Source organism: Notamacropus eugenii, chromosome 2 (genome assembly GCF_028372415.1).
Source record: "Notamacropus eugenii isolate mMacEug1 chromosome 2, mMacEug1.pri_v2, whole genome shotgun sequence".
Taxonomy (NCBI): domain Eukaryota; kingdom Metazoa; phylum Chordata; class Mammalia; order Diprotodontia; family Macropodidae; genus Notamacropus; species Notamacropus eugenii.
In genome coordinates, this window is record NC_092873.1 from 139,809,961 (window position 1) to 139,836,192 (window position 26,232).

Genomic DNA, 26,232 nt, shown 5'->3' on the forward strand with positions numbered 1-26,232 from the left:
AACTGAGGCCCCTGAGGGGAAATGACTTGTCCAAGGTCACAGCAGGGGCAAATAGTTGAGCCAGGATTTTAAAATCAGGCCTCTTGACCCCAAACCCAGTATGGTATAAGGGGACTAGCAGCTAAGACATTGGACCTGGAGTCAGAAGATATGGGTTCAAATCTGTCCTCTGATACTTTCTAGCTATACGACCCTGGGGAAATTTCTTAACCACTCTGGGTCTCAGTTTTCTCCTCGGCAAAATAATAATGAAAATAATAAAATAAAAATACTCATAGTTCCTACCTCAGAGTTATCATGAGGCTCAAAATGTAAAATGCTTTGCAAACTTTAAAAGTTATTATGTAAATAACAGTAATCACTATTATCCTTCCTACTAATACCACTAGCAGTCAATGTAAGGGGGGAAACTGAAATTTTATAAGCTACAGAGAGTGTTTACCAGACCAACTATCTCTGTTAAAAACAAAATGAAATGAAACTTTTTAATTCTGGGATGGGTCAATTCAGTCCAAAGGAGCACCAAATGGTAGATTATTCCCCCTTCCTTGAGCAAGTAAAACTTCTACTTTTGCAGTTCTGTAAATTGTCAAGACAAAATTCTCTCCAAGCCAGAGCTGCAGGGCTCTCCCGGAGAGGCCACACATCACTTCTGTGACAGTCACAGTGCACTGGCCTGAGGACAAAGTCTCAAGTCAGTCCCTAAACCCTGCACTGAAGGACAGGAAATGGGGCTCTGAGGCACATCAGCTTATTCTATGTGGACATTTAACATCTATATCTTATTCATGCAAAATGGTCCCTGACACTGAGCTACCAAAAACAGCTTACTTCGATTATTCATAGCACCAAAATGGTAGGAAGGTTATTTTCTCTTTCCTCCACTTTCTTATGCTATTTATATCTGCCAGGCAAAATTTCCTTTATTTTGACTAATATGGAATTTAGGATCATTTGATTTAAAACTAGGCTGCTATTTAGGTGTGTATTAGGAGATGGGGGACTGGACCTGTGATTTCATTGTGATGGCGAATTCTTAGGTGAGGAAGTTTCCTCTACCTATTCAATCTGGCATCTTTTTTGGAACTTATAGCCGTGGGGTAGCTAGGTGTCACAATGGACAGAGTAGTGGTCCTGAAGACAGGAGGACTTGAGTTAAATCCAGTCTCATATAGCTGGTAAGCCATGTGACCCTGGGCAAGTCACTTAACTGCCTCCCCAAAGCTACAACAACGAACACAGTCTTAGAGTTTCCTAGAACGCTAAAGGTTAAATGATTTTTCCAGGCTCACACGCCTAGTACATGTCACAGAGAAGACTTTAACTAATGTCTTCCAGACTTGGAGGCTAGTTCTCTGTTCCACTACTGTCTGTTGTTTTCTGTCTGTGTTTCCTGTAAGGAAAGGGTTTGCTGAGGAACAAAATTAACAGAGGCAAAAAACACATTGACAACCAAGTTATTTTCAGCTTTTCGCTATTACAAGTAAGTGCTTTCTCATTTACAAATCACTTTCCTTATTTCACCCCTGTGACATTATCTTCTTGACTTCTTTACTGGCCTTGCTCTTGACTCTCTGACCTCCTCCACCTCTGAACCAACAGCCTTCTCACTAGGAAGATGCCTTTCCTCCTCTGACCCCTCCTCTGATTGATGAGTTCCTGCCTGGCACCAGTCTTTCATGAAGAACCCAAGCCATCCACGCTGCTCTTCCTAGCTCCATTCCTGACTTTTCCATGTTTCTCCTTCATGAATATTCTCCATCCCCTCAACTCCACTTTCCAATTCCCTTTTATGTGTTGTGTTCTGCCATTAGAACGGAGGCACCTGAGGGTAAGGACCATTAGGGGGTAAAGAGGGGAGGGTTGTATGAATATCACTGTTGCTTATCACTGTGTCTGGTCCATAATAAGTGCTTAATAAATATTCTCATGCTCTCTCTCTCTCTCTCTCTTGCTCTCACTGCTCTCCTTCCTTCCTTCCCCCAACATCTACCCAGGTCAGGTACTATTTCCTCAATGCAACTTTCTCTGATTTCTCCAGTTAGAAGTGATGCCTCTATTCTCAGACCTCTAGAGCCACTGTTTCACTTCTACATGCTCAATCCTCTTATACACTGTATATATTTTAGATCCATGTCTCAATGTTCTTGGTCACATCTGACCCAGATCAGTCTCTTCATTGTTTAGGTTTGATATTGAAATAAAATAAGTCATTCATAGATTATTTAATAGTTAACAAAAGGAAATACACATATACAGTAGGAGAAGGAGGGGTTTCAGCAAGGATGGGTATTGAGGGCACCCTGATCCCTTGAATCAAGCAAATCTCTCTTGCCTCAGTTACTCACTGGGGATCACCAAATATCAAAGAAAATGGCTGTAGCTCCTCATGGATTTTTTGTACCTAAGGGTCTCCATCAATAGTCAGTCATCAGTCAGTAAGTATTTATTAAGCACATATTACATAGGCCAGGCATTTAGCTAAGTGCTGAGAAAGGCAAGTGACAGTGCTTGCTCTCTCGAGGAATCCACAGTCTGATGGAGAAGACATGTATATAAACTATGAGGGATAAATTGGGATAATCAACGGGAGATGGCACTAACAGCTTGACCCTTTAGTCGCCTAAGCTAACCAAGTTTCTAGGACATTTTTCAATACTTTTTAAAGAAAAACCAGCATAACTTGCATGAGGGCAGGGGTTAGATTATGGCTCCTACCACACTCACCTAACACCTTCCCATCCCATGTTGAGTCAGATGACCTACTTTCAAATCTCTGCCATGTACTATATGTCTGGCCTTGAGCACGTCCCTTTGGCTCTCTGGACCTCAATTTCCTTAGCTATAAAATGAAGTGGTTGGAGTAGATGAGCTATAAAATTTCTTCCAGCACTCAATCTATGATCCTATGAACCACAAAGAAGGATCCTGTATAACCAAATCTTTTCCCTTGCTCAGAGACAGTTAAAAGAAACAAGGTTTCACTTATCTAGTTACATGTTTAATTCTGTACAAGTGCTTTCTCTGGTTCATTCCCATGAACAGGATCTCTGGAAAACAGACCATAGATCACAAGCTATAATGAAAGTTCTTGATTACTATTTGCCTGAAGATAAGCACTGAGAGAACCAGGAACGTTTTTATTTTTGTCTTTATATCCCCCTAGCGCATAACAAAGAGTCTGTCCCACTGTAGACACTAAATGACTTGTTCATTGATTGACTGCCTGATTGTTATCAGACAGAAAGCAAGGATATTGGAACTAGGTTGGTGAATTGTTTATAACTACTTTACTCTGCCATCAAGTATCATCTACCCTTCAGTTCTTCTCGTCCTTTCTCAAACATCACAAGGCCTCAAAAAAAAAAAAAAAAAGACCATCAAAACTACAAAATTATCCAACAGAGGAAAGCACACCTCCAAATCCAAGAGCCTGAAGAAAGGGGAGGCAGGATGGCTGAAAAGCCTCTCTCTTTTCCCTACTAAGTTCAAAATACTTTTCTTTATTCAAATTAACAATTTATTGAACACCAGTTTATTAGTGCAGCAAGACACTGTCTTAGGTACCATGAACACAAAGATAACAAATAAATTAGTCCCTACTATAAGGAGCTTACATTCTACTGGGAATGTTACACATACACAAAGAAAAGTCCAAGTAATCTGAGGAAAAAGGGACAACTAAAAAGAAGTATCACAGAAGGTCTCATCTCATGAGGGAGCTGGCCTCTAAACTAAACCTTAACGGAAGGCAAACCTTCTTATGGGCACACATGAGAAGGTTCCTTGAACTCTAGCATAGGGAACAGCTTGTGCAAAGGCAGGAGATGGAAAGTCGTGTGTCAGGAAAAATTAGATTGTGTAAATGGGAGTAATATGTAATTATCCTGGAAGGGTAGACTGAAGCTAGGTTAGACAGGGCTTTAAATGCCAGAAGAATCTGTATTAGAACCTAGAGAAAAGGGAGCCAAAAAGGCTTACTGAGCAAGGGAATGACATGATCAGACCTATGCTTTAGGAATATTACTTTGGTAACAGTATGGAGTATGGAATGGAGAAAGAACTGGGTTCAACTTCTGCCTCTGATATGTACTTGCTGTGTGATGCTGTCCAAAGCACTTCATCTTTCATTGACTCAGGCAACTATGACTAAGTTACCAGATAAGTTGCCTGGATGGCAGTGTATGTGGAAAAAATAGAGAAAAGGAAAAGAGGAAGGGAAGGAGAAGCAGAAGGAAGGAAGGAAAGGGAAGGGAAGGGAAAGGAAGGGAAGGAAAGGAAAGGGAAGGGAAGGAAAGGAAAGGAAAGGAAAGGAAAGGAAAGGAAAGGAAAGGAAAGGAAAGGAAAGGAAAGGAAAGGAAAGGAAAGGAAAGGAAAGGAAAGGAAAGGAAGGCAGATAGGGAAGGAGGGAAGTAGAGAGGACAGATTTACTAAGTGCCAAACACAATACTAAGATAAGAGCTGGGGATGTAAATACAAAAGTCAGACAGTCTCTGTCCTGAAGGACTTTACATTTTAATGGGGGAAATAATGCCTATATGGGAATGGTGGCTAGGAAGCAGGATTTGATCCACAGAGTGACCAACTGACATAGTCCCTTTCTCCAGTATCATGGTAGTATGGTACTATCAACTTGATTACCAAATTCAAAACAGGAGTTTGAAAGCCTGGGTGGAGAAAGAGTAGTAGAAAAAGAGACGAAGTAGATGATAAGACAGTCAGGATGATGGGATAGGGTGGGATAGGGTGCATGGTCTGAAGTTGGCTAGATATAGTGAGTAAATTGAGTTGGCATTCATGCACTCACAAATCAAGATAGCTCAACCCAAGACAGAAGTTCTAAAACTGAGTGGATCAGGTTTCTCATTTAACCTGGGATTATTCTTTGATTAGTCTAGATTTGAGGTACTGTTCTGGGTGGGGAGAAACTGGGTAGATTGCAAAATTACCAGGGTAAACAGCTGGATGAAATGTGAAGATGGTGAATTTTCAGTTTTACCTGCTGATTAAGGGTAGTAACAGTGGGGTCCAAAGGTCTGGCTGGTTTTAGAAGGTTGAGACATGCTTTAAATATTCACCTTCTAGTCCTCAAATAAACAGGGCTCACTCTAATAATGAGCTCCTCTCAATGGGAGATAATCTGTTTAGGATGTGTGAGTCATTCATTGATCCTGGAGTGGAGAAGGAAAAGTGGAGCAAATGGTAAGCCTCTGGTCCTGACTGATGGTCAAGCAAAGCAGGCTCAACCTAAATGGTTATAGAGGCAACATCAAGAAGCTATTACAATAGTCTTGGTGAGAAGAGCTCCTAAGCTACCACTGAATTAGGACAGAAGTATACACAGAGAGAAAGAGATGTGCACAAAAGGCATTGTGAAGGCAGAATATACAGGACCTGGCAATCTATTAGGTGAAAGTGAGGGAAAGCAAAAGTGAAAGAAAGTACAAAAGGTTCTTGACCCTGATAGACCAGTAGAATACTGGAACCATTAAAAAAATAAGGAAGTTGGTAGAAACTGGTTTTGGGTTGGGTCAGATAGATAAAGAGTAATCTGGGACATAATGAGCTTGAGATGAATATCCACTGTTTAAAAAGCAGCTGGAGTTGTGACACTGAAATTTATGATGATTTTGTGGCTAGATACAGAGATTCAGGAGTCATCTGCAAGGAGGTGCTAACTAGACTCATGGAGTTAATGGGATCACCAAGGAAGATACTACAGAGGGAAAAGAAAAGAAGATGTAGGAAACAGGTTTGAAGGATGCACATACATAGAAATGGGAGGAAAACAAAGAACTTGAAAAAGCAAATAGGAAGTACTGATCAGGTGGATAGGAAGCAAACAATGAGAAAGGAGTGTCACAAAAGTCAAGGGATTAAAAACTTTCCAGAAATATTTTTTCCTAGACCTTTGATTTCATTAGTATAGGGAGCTCCCAGTGAAGAATTTTCTCTAACAATCAAGAAGTATTTATGAAGCACCTCCTACCTGCTAGGCACTAGAGACACAAATGCAAATTAAACATTCCCCACTCACAGGGTACATGCATTCTAATGGGGGAGACAAATACACATAACACAAAGTGAATAGATACAAATGTAAGCAAAGTAAGTAAATACAAGGTAATTTAAGAGGAAAGGCACTGGCTGTCAGGGGAGAGCAAGCAAGGTTTCATTTAGAAAATGGTAGTTAAGAGGGGCGGAGCCGAGATGGGGAGTAGGAACACACAGATGCGCTAGCTCCGAACCCATAGCCCATGAAATATCCGTAGTAAAGAGCAGCCAATAAATGTGGGAGCAGGAGAAGCCACAGAACAGCAGAGCGGATAAGATTTTTGTTCCAGAGGGACCTGTAAACCTCTCGCAAAAGGTCCGTCGCACGGCGCACGCGGAGCCCAGCCCAGCCCTGCGCCGGCACAGAGAAGAGCAGATCTGAGTGGACTTCAAGGACGGGATCTCCAGCGGCCGCGCGGGTCCCTCCACCCACAGGTGACGGGGGTCAGTGAGAAGGTCTCTTTGGTGGGTCGAGAGGAGAGTGCCCCCATACTCAGGCCCCCTCGGGAGGCAACAGCGGAGGTGGGAGCAGACCGGGGCTCCCCAAACAGGCAGGAGCCTGGATCCATTGTTGAAGGTCTCTGCATAAACCCCCTGAGGGAACTGAGCCCATGAGGTGGCCCTGCCCCCACCCGAGCACCTGAACTTAATCTCACACTGACTAGCAGACCTGCCCCTGCCCAAAGCCCTGAGGCTGGGAAACAGCATTTGAGTCTCAGACCCCAAGCGCTGGCTGGGAGGATCAGGAGGCAAGGTGGGTGTGAGGAGAATATTCAGAGGTCAAGTCACTGGCTGGGAAAATGCCCAGAAAAGGGAAAAAAACCAAGACTATAGAGGGTTACTTTCTTGGTGAGCAGGTTTCTCCCCCCCTCCTTTCTGATGAGGAAGAGCAGTGCTCACCATCAGGGGAAGACACGGAAGTCAGTGCTTCTACATCCCAGCCCACTCAATGGGATCAGTTTGGGGAAAAGGTCATAAAGAGCTCAAAAAATTTTCAAAATTATGTTAGAGAGGTGGAGGAAAAACTGGGAAGAGCAATAAAAGACTTGTAAGCAAAGTATGAACAACAGATCAGCACCCTGCTAAAGGAGACCCAAAAAATGCTGAAGAAAATAACACCCTGAAAAATAGGATAACTCAATTGGCAAAGGAGGTTCAAGAAGCCAAGGAGGAGAAGAATGCTTTCAAAAGCAGAATTAGCCAAATAGAAAAGGAGATTCAAAAGCTCACTGAAGAAAATAGTTCTTTCAAAATTAGAATGGAACAGATGGAGGCTAATGACTTTATGAGAAACCAAGAAATCACAAAACAAAACCAAAATAATGAAAAGATGGAAGATACTGTGAAATATCTCATTGGAAAAACAACTGACCTGGAAAATAGATCCAGGAGAGACAATTTAAAAATTATGGGACTACCTGAAAGCTATGATCAAAAAAAGAGCCTAGACATCATCTTTCATGAAATTATCAAGGAAAACTGCCCTGAGATTCTAGAACCAGAGGGCAAAATAAATATTGAAAGAATCCACCAATCACCACCTGAAAAAGATCCAAAAAGAGAAACCCCCTAGGAATATTGCGGCCAAATTCCAGAATTCCCAGGTCAAGGAAAAAATATTGCAAGCAGCTAGAAAGAAACAATTCAAGTACTGTGGAAATACAATCAGGATAACACAAGATCTAGCAGCTTCTACATTAAGGGATCGAAGGGCATGGAATAGGATATTCCAGAAGTCAAAGGAACTAGGACTAAAACCAAGAATCACCTACCCAGCAAAACTGAGTATAATACTTCAGGGGAAAAAATGGTCTTTCAATGAAATAGAGGACTTTCAAGCATTCTTGATGAAAAGACCAGAGCTAAAAAGAAAATTTGACTTTCAAACACAAGAATGAAGAGAAGCATGAAAAGATAAACAGCAAAGAGAAGTCATAAGGGACTTATAAAAGTTGAACTGTTTACATCCCTACATGGAAAGACAATATTAGTAACTCTTGAAACTATTCAGTATCTGGGTACTGGGTGGGATTACACACACACACATGCACAGGCACACACTCATAGAGACAGAGTGCGCAGAGTGAATTGAATAGGATGGGATCATATCTTAAAAAAAAAATGAAATCAAGCAGAGAGAGAGAAATATATGGGAGGAGAAAGGGAGAAATGGAATGGGGCAAATTATCTCTCATAAAAGAGGCAAGCAAAAGATTTTTTTAGTTTGGGGAAAAAGAGGGGAGGTAAGAGAAAAACATGAAGTTTACTCTCATCACATTCCACTAAAGGAAGGAATAAAATGCACACTCATTTTGGTATGAAAACCTATCTTACAATACAGGAAGGTGGGGGACAAGGGGATAAACAGGGTGGGGGGGACGATAGAAGGGAGGGCATGGGGAGGAGGGTACAATTTGAGGTCGACACTCACAGGGAGGGGCAGGATCAAAAGAGAGAATAGAAGTAATTGGAAGCAGGATAGGATGGAGGGAAATATAGTTAGTCTTATACAACACGACTATTATGGAAGTCATTTGCAAAACTACACAGATTTGGCCTATATTTAATTGCGTGCCTTCCAAAGGGAGGGGGTGGGGAAGGAGGGAGGAAAAGAAGTTGGAACTCAAAGTTCTTGCCACTAGGAAATAAGAAATACAGGTAAAGGGGTATAGAAAGTTATTTGGCCCAACAGGACAGAGGAGAGGATGGAGACAAGGGCAGAGAGGAATGATGGAGGAGAGAGCAGAGTGATGATGGGGGCAATTGGAATGCTTGGTGTTTTGGGGTGGGGGGAGGGGACAAGGGGGGGGAGAAAATTTGGAGCCCAAAAATTCTGTGAAAATGAATGTTAAAAGTGAAATAAATAAATAAAATTTTTAAAAAAAGCCACAGTTATGATAAAAAAAAAATGGTAGTTAAGCTGCATCTTTGAAGAAGAGACTCTATGAGGTGAGGAAGGAATATGAGCCAGAAATAGGGGAATGCTAAAGCAAAGGCAAGGGGATGGGAGATGTCACATCATGTGTAAAGAATGGAGAAGTGTGGTAGAAGGGATAATGTCCAGTGAGTCTGGCTCAGTTGATGATAGGTTATAAATGGCTTTAATGGCTAAACAGAGTTTATATTTTATCCTATAGGCACTAGCAAACAATGGGAAGTGACTGATGTGGGGAATCACATGGTAAGATTTGCAACTAAAAAAATTATTTTGGCAGCAGTATACAGAAAGGACTGGAGCAGTGAGAGACTTAAGAAAGGGAAAACCAACCTGAAACCTTGTAATAATTGAAGCTTGAGTTGATGAAGGTCTGAAATATGATTTAACCTGTGTAAGTGTGGAGAAAGCCCAAAATGGCAAAGTATGGCAACTCAATGGGACGAGTGAGCAACTGAGGATAATAAGATCGTTCCAAAAGTTTTCATGTAGTTGTAAGCTGTGAAAGCTTAAAACTTAAAGACTTTTGGGACACCCTGTTTAGAAGTGGTTGCCAATGCAGAGTGGTACCTTCTTTGCAATGTATGGCTGCATGGGAATACTGATCACAGAGCTAGCATGTGTCAGAAGCTGACTTAAATCCAATTCCTCCTGACTCTGGGGAAGATTTTCTATTTACTATGCAATGCAGCTTCTCATATAATAAATTACATTTCTAAAAAGATTTCATTATTTAGACTTCACAAATTCAGGTTGGCCTTCCCCTCGTAGGACTCAATTATTCAGATCTCACTTTATTTGCACTCTTATAAAGGATTTATGAACCAACAAAGAAGGTACAGTGAAAAGACAGTGGAGTCGGAGGAAGCAGAAGAACCCAACTCGCTCACACAACTATTCCAGCAAAGACAGAGGAAAAGCACCTGACCAAGTGGTGATTGGGGAAAGAAAGGAAGAGCAACATTGGGTTCCTTTTTCCAGCTCATGTGGTCACAGCATGACAACCAGAGGACTATGGGCCCTGGAGGGGCAGGTTCAAGGTAAGAAGGCTCTCAGAGAAGTTATCCAGCCTTAAACTAAGGCTGGTGCCTACAGCTGTGGATACATCTCAGGGAAGGCAGACTGCTGGGGTAAGCCTGCTGTTGGGTCACTGACCCTGCTGGGGATGTGGGTTCAGTATTTCAGACCCTGACAGAGGCTGAGCTCTACAGATATATTTATTCATTCATTCATTCACTCATTCAAGGCATAAATCTATGCAAGGGCAGGGACTTTCTTTTGCCTCTCTTTGTACACCCAATGCTTAGCATAGTGCCTGGCACACACAATGCTTACTGATTGATTTTGACCCTAAAACCCAATTTAGGAAATATGACTTGGAAAACGAATAATCAAAGAAATTACCAATAACAAAGAAATATTAAGGATCAAAAACATAAACCTAGTAGATGAGAATAACTCTGAAACATAACCAGAACTTCAACAAAAAAAGGGAGTGAGGGGAAGGAGAAAAAAGAAAGGAAAAGAAAAGAAAAAAGCATAACTTAAACATAAGGTTAGGTAGAATTTCTAGAAGTGAAGTAACAGTTTAAAATTATATTGTAAATGAAATAAGATCTAGGGGAAAAACTAGAAAAGGGAGCTCTAGAGGAAAGATAGAAACAGACATGCAAATAAAAGACTGCTTAAGAATCAGAGTGGAACAAATAAAAACCAATGACTAAGACAATAAAAAAATACTAGAACAACAAAATAAAAACATTGAAAAAAGCAGAAAATATAAAGTATCTCATATCAAAACAAATGAACTGGAAAGGATGTTAAAAAGGAAAAAAAAATCTGTCACTAGACTATCTGAAAATCATTACCCAAAAAGCACCTGAATACCATATTTCAAGAAATCAGGAATGAAAAAATGCTCAGACCTATTAGAACCAGAGCATGAAGTGAAAAGAAATCTACCTGTCACCTAAAAGAAATCCCCAAATAAAAATTCTCAAAAATAACTGTCAAAATCTAAACTTTGAGGTCAGAGATAAAGCACTACAAGCCACACAGGGCAGCACTTGGTAGATATCTCTATTAAGGAGAAGAGAGCTTGGAATAGGATATTTCAAAAGACAAAAGATTAAAGCCTGCAACCAAGAAAAACAAACCTGGAAAAAATAAATATAATTCTATATTGAAAAAAAGTGGATCTTTAATGAAATAGTATAGAAGAGGGGAGGGTCGATGAAAGTAGACTGCCATAAGTATGAATCATTGGTGCTAGGCACAAAAAATGAAAAGATTAACAAATATGAAATCAAAAAACCATGTAACCTATAAATAAAACTACCAGCTAGGGTATTGTTTGGCAAAAATATATTAAATAAATTAATCATTGCTTAGTCTGATTTTTAAAGAGTAAGAAAAAAACAAAACTGCCAATATCAAAAATGAAAAAACCGAATTCAAAACAAATGATGACAAAAGAAATGAAAAAGTTTAATATTTAAAAACACATAAAATACTCAGGTCATCAGTATAAGAAATAGAGAATTCAAATAGCTCATTCTCAGGAAAAAAAAAGGAATAAGCCATAAATGTATTCCCCTAAGGAAAAAACCAAAAACAAACAAGATGGATTTATAAGCTGATTCTACCAAATATCCAAAGAACAACAAATTCCAATATTACATAAACTCTTTGCAAAAATAGGAAAGGAAGGGATTCTATCACATTCTTTATATGATATGAATATTGCTATGATACGTAAACCAGGGAAAGATAAAAGAGAGGAAGCAAGCTATCACTAATGAATAAAGATAAAATTGTTAAAGTAAAATTTTAGCAGGAATATATAGCAGCATATTAAAAAGATTATTTGTATTATAACCAGGTTGGACTTATCCCAGGAGTATAACACTGGTTAAATATTAGAACTATAAGTAAACATAATAAAACATATTAATAATAAAAACCACATGACAATATTAAAATAAACAGAAAAGGCTTTTTGACACAAAATACTAATTTCTGATAAAAACATTAAAGTTTAGTAATAATGGACTATTATATTATTCTTAAATATGGCAAATAATACCTATCTAAAACCAAGAGCTAGCATTATATGTAATGAATGGGGAGAAACTAACTATTGAAACGAAAAGGTTTAATATTTATAAACACATAAAATACTCAGGTCATCAGTAGAATAAACAGAGAATTCAAATAGTTCGTTCTCAGGAAAAAAAAAGGAATAAGCCATAAATGTATTTCCAGCCTTCACAATAGCCAGGATATTTGCTATTAGCACTATATTTGATGAAATGCTAATTATAGTAAAAAGAAAAAAATTGATAGATTAAGTATAAGCAAAGAGAAAACAAAATGATCACTTTTTAAAGAAAATCTGATGGTTTACTCAAAGAATCCCAGAGAGTCAACTAAAAGTTAACTGAAGCAATACCTTTAGCAAAGGAGCAGATATATTGGAAAAAATATGAATATCATCAGCCGTTCTGGGTATTACCAATAAAAATAATCAGTAACAGATTAAAAAAAAGAAATTCCTTATAAAATAATTACAGAATGTATGAAACATCTGAGAGGTTACCTACCAAGTCACACACATGAAACAGGAATACAACTACAAAACATTTCTTATAGAAATACAGAAACCTGAATAATTGGAGAGATGTTAACTGCTGCTGGTTGAGCTAGGTCAAATCAATATGAAAACATGACAATCCTATCCAAGTTAATTTACTTTTTCGGTGTCATAGAAATCAGATTATCAACGTTTTATATTATTAATCTAGAGAAACAAAAGGTCAAGAATTGATCCATTAGCAAATTGATTTCCTTAAGGATCAAAGGAGTGAACTGGAGAAACCAATAGATTAATAAGGCTTTATTAGCAATTGCTACTTATTCATGAATAATTTAGAATGCATATATACCTTTGTAGAAATAGTCCTGTATTAAGCTAACACTTTTCCCAAAGGTTCCTTTTGTCAAGTTTAAGTAGATAAGGAAATTCTCTTTTCTTTAGCTCCCTGAAGTAAATTCTTCTTTCCAGCAGCTACCACAGGTGTCATAAAAACTGCATTCAAAACCACAAATGTCTGGCTACAAAATAAGATAGCTAAGGCAATCTCAGTTTGAAAGCTGGATGATAGGTGTAGGTCCTAATCCAATAAAATACTAGATTTAATAGTTGTCATACTCCAGAAATGCCTTGTTATGCCCCTGACATGCTCACACTTCAAAAGTTGGCAAAAGATCCAAAGTACGCTCAATTTGCTTCAGTAGGTGCCTAGCCTAACCACAAGTCAAGTGACCTGCCTTGCCAATTGAATTATGTTTAAAGTAAGTTCTTCAAGATTTCTGTGACCTGTAATTCCTCTTTTTCTATTATAAAAATGAGCTCTGTAAATTATCATTTGTTTCTGACTATTGAGGGAAGCAGAAGACCTGATTTGGTGTCAATTGCTAGCCTTGCAAATAAATCATTATGCTTGGAAGTTTTTGCCTCAGACTCTTCTATTTTAGGTAATAACAGAATAAATGGGAAAATATTTTTTTCAAAGTAATATGAAAAAGGCTTAACAGTGCTATATCTTAAACCATGCTCCAAAGCAGTAAGTACTAGAACTATTTGTCACTTATTAAGGAATAGATAAGCTGATCAGTGGATATGGATGGAGGTAAAACATACAAAAGTAAACAAATATGGGGCCACGGAGTTCAATTAAACCAAAAACCCTGACTATTGGGGCAAGGACTCACCATTTAAAAATAATTCTGTAGAAAATTACAAAGCAGTCTGAATAGACAAGCATCTCATACCATATACCAAGATAAGTTACAAACAGATACATGACTTACACATAAAAGATCACATCACAAATATGCGAGAAGAGCAATGAAGGAAATACTTCTTGCAAATACCTATAAGGGAAGAGCTTAGGACCAAGCAAGACATAGTCTACTAGAGTACAGGGGAAAAAAAGCAGACAATTTTCAATATATAAGACTTGAAACATTTTCACACATACAGAATGTAGTTAAAACTAGGAAACAGTTAACTGGGGGAAATTTTTGCAGGATTTTTCTCTAATAAAGATCTGATATCCAAGATAAGGAGCTGACTGGAATACATAAGGACAACCAACATTCAAGGAATATGAACAGGCAGATCTCAAAGGAAGAAAAATACAAGCTATCAATAACCACAAGAAAAAACACTCAATCACTAATAGTGAAGTGCATTAATACAACCCGAGAATTTGAGAGAATTGTGGGAATTGAGTGAACCGCACCAACTTGTGACTCAATTCTAGATGTAGCTGAGTTCCCTTTCTTTTCAATTATGGGTCCAGCCAAATTTGTGTCTTGTGGGAAAACTTTTTCAATTACAGGAATTGTGAGAAAACTTTATAGCACTGTTAGAACCTAGATCTGTATGGCTGGGAAGCTGGGTCACCTCTACCTGCTGCTTAGAGATTCTTAATTAAGGACCTAGAGGTTATGCTGACTGGAAATGTAGCTAGATCTAAAGATTAATGCAAGGAGTTTTCTCACAATTACGGATCTTAAGCAACCCATAAGTCTTATCGGAAAACTGGCCACCTACTGGTCAATCAGTTACGGTTTCCTTGTTCCTTTGATTGAATACAGATAGCTGGGAGCAGAAGAAGTGACACTTTCTTTTATTTCAGGGAATTGTACCTGTTGGCTCTCTGCCTTCCAACTTGGTAAGTTCCTAATCTTACTTAATCTTGTATGCTGGTTTATATACTCAAGTTTTAATTTTTTTCTTTCAATGCATAAAAATTTATCTACACCTGCATTTGAGGTCTAGTGCCAAGTGGAGGAGACATGGTCCTGCTTTGTTACACAACTGGCAAGCATTGCTTAATAAATGGATATGCTCAGAAGCTCAAACCTTTGTTTCTTCAATCAATTATTTCAGATTCTACCTGTCTCAATTCTATTGTATACCCCTCAAATTGGCAAAAATCACACAAAAAATAAAAAATAAAAAGGAAAATGGTAAATGTTGCAAAAGCCATAAAAATGATGCACACTAATTTATTATCAGTGGAGGTATAGATTGGTCTAGACATCTGGAAAGCAATCTGGAATTATGTTCAAAGGTCCCTAAACTGAGAATACTCTGACTCAAGGATATAATTATTAATCCTTAAAGAGATTTTTTTTTAAAAAAAGAAGAAAAGTATCCATATAAGCAAAAATACTAATAGCACCTCTTTTTGTAATGGCAGAGAACTAGAGGCTGATGGGAGTTTCTATCAGCTGAGGAATGACTGAACAAATGATGATATGTAATACAATGGAACATCACTGTGCTGTAAGACATGACAGAAAGGATGGCTTCAGAGAAACCTGGGAAGATTTGCATCAACTGACTCAGAGGGAAGAGAGCAGAATCCAAAGAACAACTGACAACAGTAAAAAACCACCCAGAATGACTAATCAATGTAATGACCAGCCTCAGTTCCAGAGGACCATCAGTGAATCAAGCTACTCATCTCCTGACAGCAAAGTGGTAACATCAAATGCAAAACGAGATATTTTCAGACATGGCTCATGTCAGGATTTATCTTTCTTGGTTATGCATATTTAATACAAGGGATTTATTTGTATTTCTTTCAAAAAACACTTTTTTGGGGGGCAGGGAAGTTTTACGAGAAGTGGAGAATTACAACAGAGTTGCCAAAAGGAGACCAAAGAGAAACTTGGAAAAACAAGGCAAGCATTTTCAAAAATATACAGAAGAGAAGTCAGTAGGAAATGTAGAGAAGTAGGAAAAGTATATAATTAACATGCAGAATTTATTGTATATTGGGAGAAACAAGTTATATGTTGCACAGATTCACATTTTCATATGCAAATCCTCTTTTTTTCTGTTCTACTTTGATTATTGAAATGCTTGTCTCATTTAGCATTTGTTAGGTTCAGAATAAAAAAAATGGCAGCATCCCAGGATATAAAAGACAAAAAAAAAGTTTACAGTCTTTAAAAAAATATCATAGTCACATTGTGTACAAAGTAGACAAGAAATGCTTCCACATTTTTTATAGTCGCATTCGTTCATGTAACCATTATAAGGTTTTTAACAATTACAGAACCATAGTTTCAGAGCTTTATTTCTCTACCTTCTCACACCTGTTTTACAGATGAGGAAATGAACACTTTATGAGGATTAAGAGAGTTGACCAAATTTACAGAATGAATGGTAGCTATTGGTAGAACCAGACCTGGAATCAAGGTTTCTTATTCCCACTTGGGTTCTTTCATTCCATGTTGCTGCACCTCTTCTACCCTCCCCCAACTCTTTTTTTTAGTTTTCCAAAGATCTGAGATTTCACTGGACTAAGTCTTCCCTCTCCTGATTCAGGGAACAATCAGTGGATATCTAGATGCAAGACATGGGGTGGAACTGCTGCTCTGCCACACACTTGCACAAAGTGAGCATTTTATAAATAAATGCTTCTTCATTTGATCCTTCATAATACCTGCATGACCTTGGGCAAGTCACTTAACCCCTGTCAATCTCAGTTTTCACGTCTGTAAAATGAGAAGGTTGAATTGTATTACTTCTATCATTACTTTAAGCTCTAAAGCTATGATTCTATTATCCCAAAATCTCTCTTTCTCATTTACTAGATTATTTCAAGAGTTAACTATGGCTCTGGTGGCTCATTTTATTATTTTATTATCTTTTAGAACTTATCTATGCTGAACCAAAGACACATAAGTTCATTGCCAAGTCTGCAGGTGACCCCATTCTGGCTTAGGAAGCTCAGATGGAGTTTGAGGTCCACTGACACAGCTTTTTAAGAACTCAGGGTCCTTGCCATATCAGGAGGATGTGATGGAGGTCTATAGGACAGGTTCCCTCCTTCTCTGAATAAAATATGAGACACAGCTCACTCAATACAAAAATGATTTTTTTAAGGAGGCAAACACAGAAATTTCACATAATTCAAAACGTTCTTTCACCACAAGTTCTGAATTCAGACCTCTATCAGATGCTGTTATTACAAATTTCAATCTCTCAAGCAACCATTCTACAGAAGTGACAAGATTCAAAATCTGACACGCCAACAGAATTGCTCTGCATGTCAAGCCAAATTAAAATATTGGTCTAAATTGTTTCACTTGAGAGTATGTAACTGCTTTGTGTAACTGGGCCTATGACTGAATCAAAAAAAAAAAATATTTACAAACCAATACAGCTATCTCACAGCCATATAAATAAAGAGAAGTTGTACAGTGCTAGGGAGAGGACCAAGTCTGCCTTCGGGATCTTTATCAATGCTTCAGTCTGTCAACAAACATGAAGCACTTACCATGTGCCAGGCACAAATGCAAAGCTATGAGGATATAAAGAAATGCAAAAACGTACTATCTCAAGCTCATGTTGTAATGAAGGAGACAACACATAAGTAACTATGTACAGACATATGGAAGATAATCTCAAAAGGAAAACACCAGGATGAAAGAGCAGAAACTGAGAAAGACCAACTGAAGGAAGTGGGATTTGAAGGGAAATTTGGAAGGAAGCCAAGGGAGGTAAGAGACCTTAGTGAGAGGGCAGAGTACACTAGGTACTTCAGTGCAAGAGCAAGAGAGGGAATCAGGCTAGGGAAGTGGTACTTTAGTGTATGTAGATGGAAGTAAATGACATTATTGTTATTTTCTTAATTGTTATTATTATTAATAAAAATCACTGGCATTTATATAAAGTCTACTATGTGCCAGGCACTGTGTTAATCACTTTACAAATATCATCTTATTGATAGCCTTACAACAACCCTGGGAGGTAGGTACTTTTATTATTCTCATTTAACAACTGAGGAAACTGAGGCAGATACTGGAAACAGGGAAAGACAATGCTAGGAGATCACTCAGAAAACTACTGCAGTAATCCAGGGGTGATGAGGGCCTGTATTGGGGGAAGGGTAGAAGAAGGTAGTTTTTTGAGTGGAGAGAAAAGAACATATATAACAGAAGGCTTATCTATCATTCATTCATTCATTCAACAAATATTTATTACCTACTATGTGCTCAGCCTAATGTAAGCTTCTTGTAGGCAGGAACTATGTTTGTACATTTCTAGCACCTACCACAGCGCCAAGTACATGACACACATTTAATAAATGCTTATTGTTTGACTGACTGATTACAAGGCACTGTAGTGGGATCTAGGGAATACGATGGAATCCTTGTTCTCAAATAGCTTACACTCTAGGCACTGTATTAAACACCAGGGATACAAAGAAAGGCAAAAACAAAAACTGGTGGAGACAACATGCAAATAACTGTAAAAACAAGATATATAGATATGAAATTGGAAAAAATGTCAGGGGGAAGGCACTATCATTAAAAAGGACCATGAAAGGCTTCTTGCAGAAGGTGGGATTTTAGCTGAGAAATGAAGAAAGGTAGGGAAGCTAGGGGATGGAGAAGAGGAAGGAGAGAATTCCGAGCACGGAGGGGGATGAGCCAGAAAAAATGCACAATGAGAATATCCTTCCAGCCCCACGCTGGTTCTCTTGCTATTTCTGACACATGAAATTCTATCACCCTCTTCAGGCTATTCCTTATCCCTGAAATACATTCCCTCCTCATTTCTGTTCCTTCGTATCATTAGCTTCCTTAAAAGCCTAGCTCAAGTGCTTCCCCCTATATAGGAGACCTTTCCTGGCCTCACCCACTTGCTAGTTTCTTCCCCATCAAAATATCACCTCATACCTCTTTTGTATATACTGTACTTGCATGTGTACATGTCTCCCCCTAGAGAATGGAAGCTTCTTAAGGTCAGGAATTGTTTCATTCTTTTTCTGTCTCCCCAGTGCCCATTACAATGGCTGATACATAAAAGGCTCTTAATAAATGCTTATTGATCTGAAGTTTTGAATTTCTGCCACCAAGCCTGGCCTCCTGTTCTCTCCTTCACTGAGCTCAAAGGAGAAAATGCTCTCATTCCATGCTGTCGTTTGCACTTATTCATAGTTTTTACAGAGTTACACTTCTCAAAAATTCATCATCATACATAATTCTTGAGTTGAAATGTTATCCAAATTCAGGTAGTAGGGAAAAGGATTAAACAGTAAAGTTTGGATAAATAGTGAGAGCAGCTATCCTGGGTACTAGCTTGTTAGGATGGAAACAGGTTTCTTGACACTACTGCCTTCCATTTTCCCATGATGTATCACTGGACCTCCATTACCAAAATACTAATAAGAGTAACTCCCTTTTGGAAGTCATGTAATTCCTGCAATCCTTCTCTAGTTAGGAAAACTGCTGTTGCCACATTAGAATTCTGAGCACTGGGGATTCTGTCTTGCAGTTGAGATGTACACACAAAACATTGACCAAGCATGGGCTGACAGAAAGACAGAACTATGCTTTACGATTGAAGATTGATGACATCAATTTTGAAGCTTTTCTGCCTTCATCTAGTGGGTTGTAGATGTCAATGATTTTTCCACTACGCCTTGTGTTTCAAAGTATATCCTGCCACAGTTATCACTGTCATCATTTTATATATCCCACAGAAAATGAGTCATTTCATGATAAAGCAGCTTCTTTGGACACGTGTCCTGTCAAAGGCCCCATTCCACTTGCTAGCGCTGGTTACAGAATGCAAACAGAAAAGACTACATGCAGAAAGTAAATAAACAAAAGATTTATAATCCAATTTCATATTTTAGCAACCACTTCTTAAAAAAGAAACAGATATGTACTGCATTTTTTAAAAAGTCTTGTACATACTGGAGATAATCAGTGTACACAGGATTAATTTTCATTTTTCAGTCAACCTACCCTCTACCCAAGAGCAGAGGTAATAATGGTAGTGAAATACATATGATATAAGCATTTTCTACTTGCTTAATAAATTGCCACTTTTCCTAACTGACTACATTCAATGGTTTGTTAAATGTTCATTAGGCCAAAATAGTGAAAAGTGTAATTTCAGGGGCATGTGGATTCCAATTTGTTTTTTAGAGTTATAATTCTTGTTTGCATGGTTGGGTTTCTAAACAAAAAGGGGATAAGAACAAGATTTATGACAAAAAAAGGATGCCACTGGTGCCCACTTACCTGCCATGTCTATGGCGAATGGCCTATCAGCTCTCCAGCCTGTGTACCAGCCCACGACTTTGCCATTTTCCACTAAAGGGCGTTCATAGCGCCGCCCGCCGACAAGACCCACTGGCCAGACAGAGACCTTTCGTGTTGTACGCATCTATGAGAAGAGAAAAAAAGCTCTGATGTAAATATTTTAGGAAATTAATTACAGAAGGGGAGCATGGAAGTAGCCTTTTGTATCTATCCTTAGAGACCAAATCTGGATATTTCCGATTATGGAAAGATCTTTGACCCATCAGCTACATTCTGCGTTGCTAGATTAACGCAAAATTATTTGCAGGCTTTGTGCAAATAACTGAGAACAAATTCATTTACGTATTTGTTTGGAAGACTCTGGCTCTGAAAGTAGTAAAGTGAGGGTCAATATTTTTTAAAAAATCACTAATGAATGTCAGGCTCTTCATCTTCTGGCTTCATTTTTAGTAACATAACATCATTCAATTTCCCCATGTCACTCCCTACCCCAATGCTACCTTTTTTAGAATTTCATATCTACCTGGAGAGAGGGAATGTGGCATAAAAGATAAAAATCTGGCCTTGGAGTCTGAAAACTCTGGGTTAAAGCCAGGCCTTGGACTGGGACTGCCTAAGTAACCCTGGGCAATTCACTTAACATTCGTACCCCCGCCAGGAAATTCTAAGATTTTAAATTGCATTAAAATGTAGAGAATCATACATTTTTGAGCAGCTCAAAGTGGGAATTTTTCTGGTTTGGATTGTTCAATGGGGAGAAAGGGAGACTGAGCAGCAGGGACAGACTATAAATATATGTAAAAATAAATAAATTTATTATTTTTTAAAAAGACTGTAAGTTGCAGAAAAGACAACCAACCATCTGCCCAATTTCATTGGGGATTCCCTTTACCCATAAAATCACAGGTCCTGTAAAAAACAATTACCTAAAAGCTAAAACTTCACTTGGTTGCAACTAAAACTTTCCTTTCTTATAGTAACACAGATTCACAAGTATCTTGGACTGGGTTTAAATTTTATATATATATATATATATATATATATATATATATATATACACACACACACACACACACACACACACACACACACACACACACACACACACACACACACACACACACACACACACACACACACACTTTATTTTATGGTCCAAAAGGGCATTAAGTACTCTTCAAGACGCCAAGGTTTGAATCACAGAATCTCAGAGCTGAAAGGCACTTGAGAAGCCACCTAGTCTGGTCTACACCTGAAGAATGATCTGTTCTATAAAAATCCTGGCAAGTGGTTTTCCAATCTCCACTTTTATCCTCTGGTAATATATGACTCATAGAGATGCAGCATTTTAGATATTTAAATGACACAATCTCTGAGTTAGAAGGGACACCAAAGATCATCTATTCTCACTTGTATCAGAACAGAAATCCCCTATACACAATTTCTGACAAGTGGTCAATGGATCCAAATTCCTGTTACCTTCAAGTCTTACGACTTGCTGTGTGTGTGTGTATGTTCGTCTTTCGTTGCCGAAGAAGACCATGCCATCAGAGAAATAATGACATGACTTGCATTTGACTTTGTTTTGAGGGAGGGAGGGCTGTGCAGGTCACCAGCCTCACTTCTCCTCCAGAGTCATCTGAATCCAGTGACCAGATATTCATCAGGACGACTGGAGATGACGCAGGATGAGGCAATTGGGGTTAAGTGACTTGCCCAAGGTCACACAGCTAGTGAGCGTCAAGTGTCTGAGGTGAGATTTGTACTCAGGTCCTCTGCCTCCTGTACTGGTGCTCTATCCACTGCACCACTCAGCTGCCCTATGACTTGCTAAAACATCAGGGTCAGAAGGCTAGCGGACATTAACAATAGGAAGGACTCATTTAGCCTGTTGTAAATCTCACTGAATAAAAACTCATTGAATCCCCTTCGATTAATTGGTGTTTTTGTTGCTAGCCTGTTGGATAAATCACAAAAAGGATGCTGATATCAGGCATTGTTTTCTGTTGGGGAAAAAAGCCATCCTGAATACTAACCATGCCAGCTAGGTGGCAGCATGAGCACGCAGGTGACATGGAATAAAAGCACTGGGCTTGGAGTCAGTAAGACTAATGCTCATGAGTTCAAATCTGGACTCAGATACTTACTAGCTGTGTGACCCTGGGCAAGTCACTTAGCCCTGTTTGCCTCAGTTTCCTCATCTGTAAAATGAACTGCAGAAGTAAATGGCAAACTACTCCACATCTTTTCCAAGAAAACCCCAAATGGGGTCACCAAGAGTCAGACATGATTGAAATGGCTGGATTGGATAAAGTATGAGACCTGGAATCAGACCTCAAACATTAGTTGTGTAACTGTAGGCAAATCATTTAACCTTTCTGTGTCATTCTCTATATCTGTAAAATGAAGCTAATAACAGCACCTACCTTACAGTATGGTTGTGAGGATCAAATGGGATAATATGTGCAAAGCACTTTGCAAATCTCAAAGCTTTATATAGATATCATTAATGTTATTACCATGATGAGCTCAGGACAACTCTAGCTGTATGACCCTGGCTAAGTCATTTAACCTCTGCTTCAGTTTCCTCAACTGTGAAATAGGGATAGTAAAAGCACCTCTCTCTTAGAGTTGTAAGGATCAGATGGGATCATATTTATAAAAACACATAAATGCCGGTTATAATAATATTTTTATCATTATTAGTGATTTGGTCCATTTTCCTACAACTTCTGCATCTACAAAACATCTGCAGTGTAACAATCACTGATGTTCAGAATCGCAATCCTGAAACTGTATAAGACAGCATGAGAAAGATGTAGACTTCTTTCTTTCCTACTGATCCTTCTCACACATTCTTTGCCTGACTGGCCTGCTTTAGTCTTCCCAGATGCAGCATTGTCTCCTGTGCTTCCCTGCCTTTATGAAGGATGTCTTTCCTCATCCCCACTCCCATCTCCCTGAATCCCTTCCCAGCAAAATGCCTAGTACATCTTAGGTGCTTCATAAATGCTTCTTAAATTGAACTGCAGTCAATTGGTCTCACTAAAGCAAGGCTGCAGGCATTACTGAAAGTTTTTAATGACTTTTTGGGAGGTATTAAGAAGAGATAGGGATATCAAAAACAGAAAGCATCGACAAAACATTAAAAAAAACCCCAGTAAAGTGACACCAAGACTGGTTAACCCTCAGCCACAACACCCCATTTCTCAGCCACTCAATGGAATGGAGGTTTTGTCTAGTGAATTCTCCCTTCTCTGAACACATAGTACTTGCTGTCTCTCATGACAACTGCTGTGTACTACTTCTTGTATTGCCTAGAACAGTTGTTTAACTCTTGTATCACTACTTAACCTCTCCTGTATTTACCCTTGTACTTCCAAAGGATGTGAATGCCCAGGAAAAACAAAAATCAGTTTTTCATTGTGTGTATGTGTGTTCTGGGGGAAGGGCAAGTCTCTCACAGCTCTAAATATAATGTTAGAATTTTATGAACAAAGCAATTTAAATCTATTGCATTTTTATTTAACATTATTTTAGACTAACAAAGTGACTTTGGATCTGTAAAAGATACTTTAAAAAAAAGGATTAGATACACTTAAGTTTCTTCTCAGATTTCCATTTTCTTGATCCCCAAAATGCCCCTGACTACAGACATTCCAAGAAAATTGCATCCCTATTCAGTCTTTACAATTAAATTTTAAACTCTTTGATGGCAAGCAATGCACCATGTCAGAATTCTTTGTATTCTCCCAGTACTAGAGAAAGATGCTTTGCACCTAGAAACAGCTAGGTGGTGCAGTGGAGAGAGTACTGAATTTAAGAGTTAGGAAGACCTGAATTGAAATCCAGCTTCAAACTCTTACTACATGTGTGATCCTGGGCAAATCACTTAACTGTGCATCAGTTTTCTCATCTGTAAAATGGGCCATTGTGAGGATAAAATGACTGTAGAGCACTTAAAGCTAATATTTAGAAGGTAGGCAATAACCCAATAAGTATTTTTAATATTTTTATTTTCAATTTAAATACAAAATGAGAAAAGAAAAAAAAACCCAAAACATTGCTTCATACGTAGAAGACCATAGGAAAGAATTCAATACAAAACAATACATTTCCATTTCAAGAAAACCTAGATAGCAATAAGTATTTATTATGTACCTATTATACGCTAGGCAACCATGCCAGATACAAAAAGAAAAGTGAAACAGTCCCTACGTTCAAGGAGCTTAAGTTATATTGGGGAGACAATGTGTACACATGCAGAAATACGAAAGATAAAAACAAAGTAATTTGGTGAGAGGAGGGGGTCCTGGTGGTTGGAAGGATGAGTAAAGGCTTCATTCTGAGGGTGAGGCTTGAGCTGCTGAATCTTGAAGCAACAGAGATTCTAGGGTTTCAATCTGTACTGGGCTTCTCACATAAGAGGAGAAGCTGGCAGAATACACTTTAAAACCAACTTTGCCTAGTCTAGCAACTTAAAAGATGGCAGCCATTAGAACTGGAACCCATTACATGTTGTTTCATAGCAGATAGGGTTCAACCAATATCTTTCAAAATCTCCAGAGAAAGTACTACTGTAAGTCTTACACGCATCCCTGTTTTACTTTCCTTTAGGATGAAGAGAGTGAGAGGGAGTTGGTGTCTGTTAGCTAGAGGTAAACTAGGAAGATCGATTTCTTTTTCTGAATATGTTAAAAGAAATCATGATTTGTCACATTACACTTCACAACTGAAAGAGCTCCAGATGCCCTTAGGGGGAAAAACACATTTTTGTTTGTTTTCCAGGACTCAATGTTGAATTCCCAATCACATTCATAAGCACATAATACTGGCCTATGCATCCTCTCTTCAGGAGAGAGCTTGCCAGACATTTCAAAGGAAAATAGTGCAGCTATTTACAGAACCTCTTCATTTCACCCTTTCGATATATCCTTTGTTCTGTGTCCTTTTCACTCAATCTATGCTCTTTAAGGAATTCCTTGACAGCCACTTTCTCTACAGTGAAGGGGGAACAAACGTAACTCACTGTTACCATTAACTATAAAAATGCTTTCATTGAATGAAAATGCTCCTAGGCACTTAAAAGTCTAGTTAGTCCCTTAATGTGAAGCAGCAGTTACATGAAATCTACCACATTTTACACCTTATACGTCTAAATAGCAAAATGTAGGATTTGGAAATCAAGGTCCAGTCAGAAAGGAGGGGACTATTTTTTTTTAAATAGCTTTTAATAATAGCATTGCCTGCATGTCTGGCTTCCCTTCTCCTTCCACTAAAGCAACAGGGAACAGCTAGAAAAATTTCTGGATCTTGGATCAGAGGACTTGGATTCAAATTCCAGCTCTGCTACTGGAAGGTTATCTGTGTGACCCTGGCCTTGACCTGATACAGTCACCTGTGTGACCTTGGCCAAGCCACCTCAGATTCTTCTTTTGTAAAATGAGGGTGCCGGACGAGATGGCCTCAAAGGTCACTTCCATTTCCAAATCTACAGCCCTTTCACCAAACTTATCAATTTGACCAAGCAGTTCCTCCTTTCTTTTATTTTTTTCTGCTCCCTCCAGTCCCAAATAAACCCACATGCTAGTGTGAAAAGATCAAAAATAACCAGCTATAATTCACTGCCAGTATTCATTCCATAGGTTCATTGGCCTGGAAAAGACATAAAGGTTATCTAGAAACAGACGGACACTCCTCCAGGCTAAACATCATTTAGGTCAGCCCAGGGATGGTGTGAATTTATGCCTATCCTTAAAAATGTCCAGGGAAGGAGGCTCTGTGACCTTTCTTTTCTCCAGTGTCTGTTGAACCTTACCAACGCTTGCTTCTTTCTTGTGTATAACCCAATCCTTCTTACAATCATTTTAGCTTATGTTCTGGCATCCACTCAGGTTTTGGAGCAGAGTGCATCATAGTCTCTTCATTTACTTAAAAGTTTCATAAGACTGTGTCTTAAGTAACTGTCAGATTGTGTTTGGGATAAAAGAGGGGAAAAAATTAAAAGATCATCATTATCTAATCTTAAAGTTTGCAAAGCACTTTAACCTATTTGTGGGGAAAACTGGCGTTAAAGAATTTTTTTTCTGAGAAATCTATGG

At 38.6% G+C, this 26,232-nt stretch overlaps 1 protein-coding gene across 1 annotated transcript in view; it reads right to left on the reverse strand.

The window, feature by feature from the left end:
• The window catches only part of B3GAT2 (beta-1,3-glucuronyltransferase 2), an 85,109-nt gene that overhangs the window by 20,023 nt on the left and 38,854 nt on the right, over positions 1–26,232 (reverse strand). Inside the window, exon 2 of the mRNA XM_072642585.1 lies at positions 20,111–20,255. Coding sequence (XP_072498686.1) covers positions 20,111–20,255 — 145 coding nt within the window. The remainder of the gene's footprint in view (positions 1–20,110; positions 20,256–26,232) is intronic.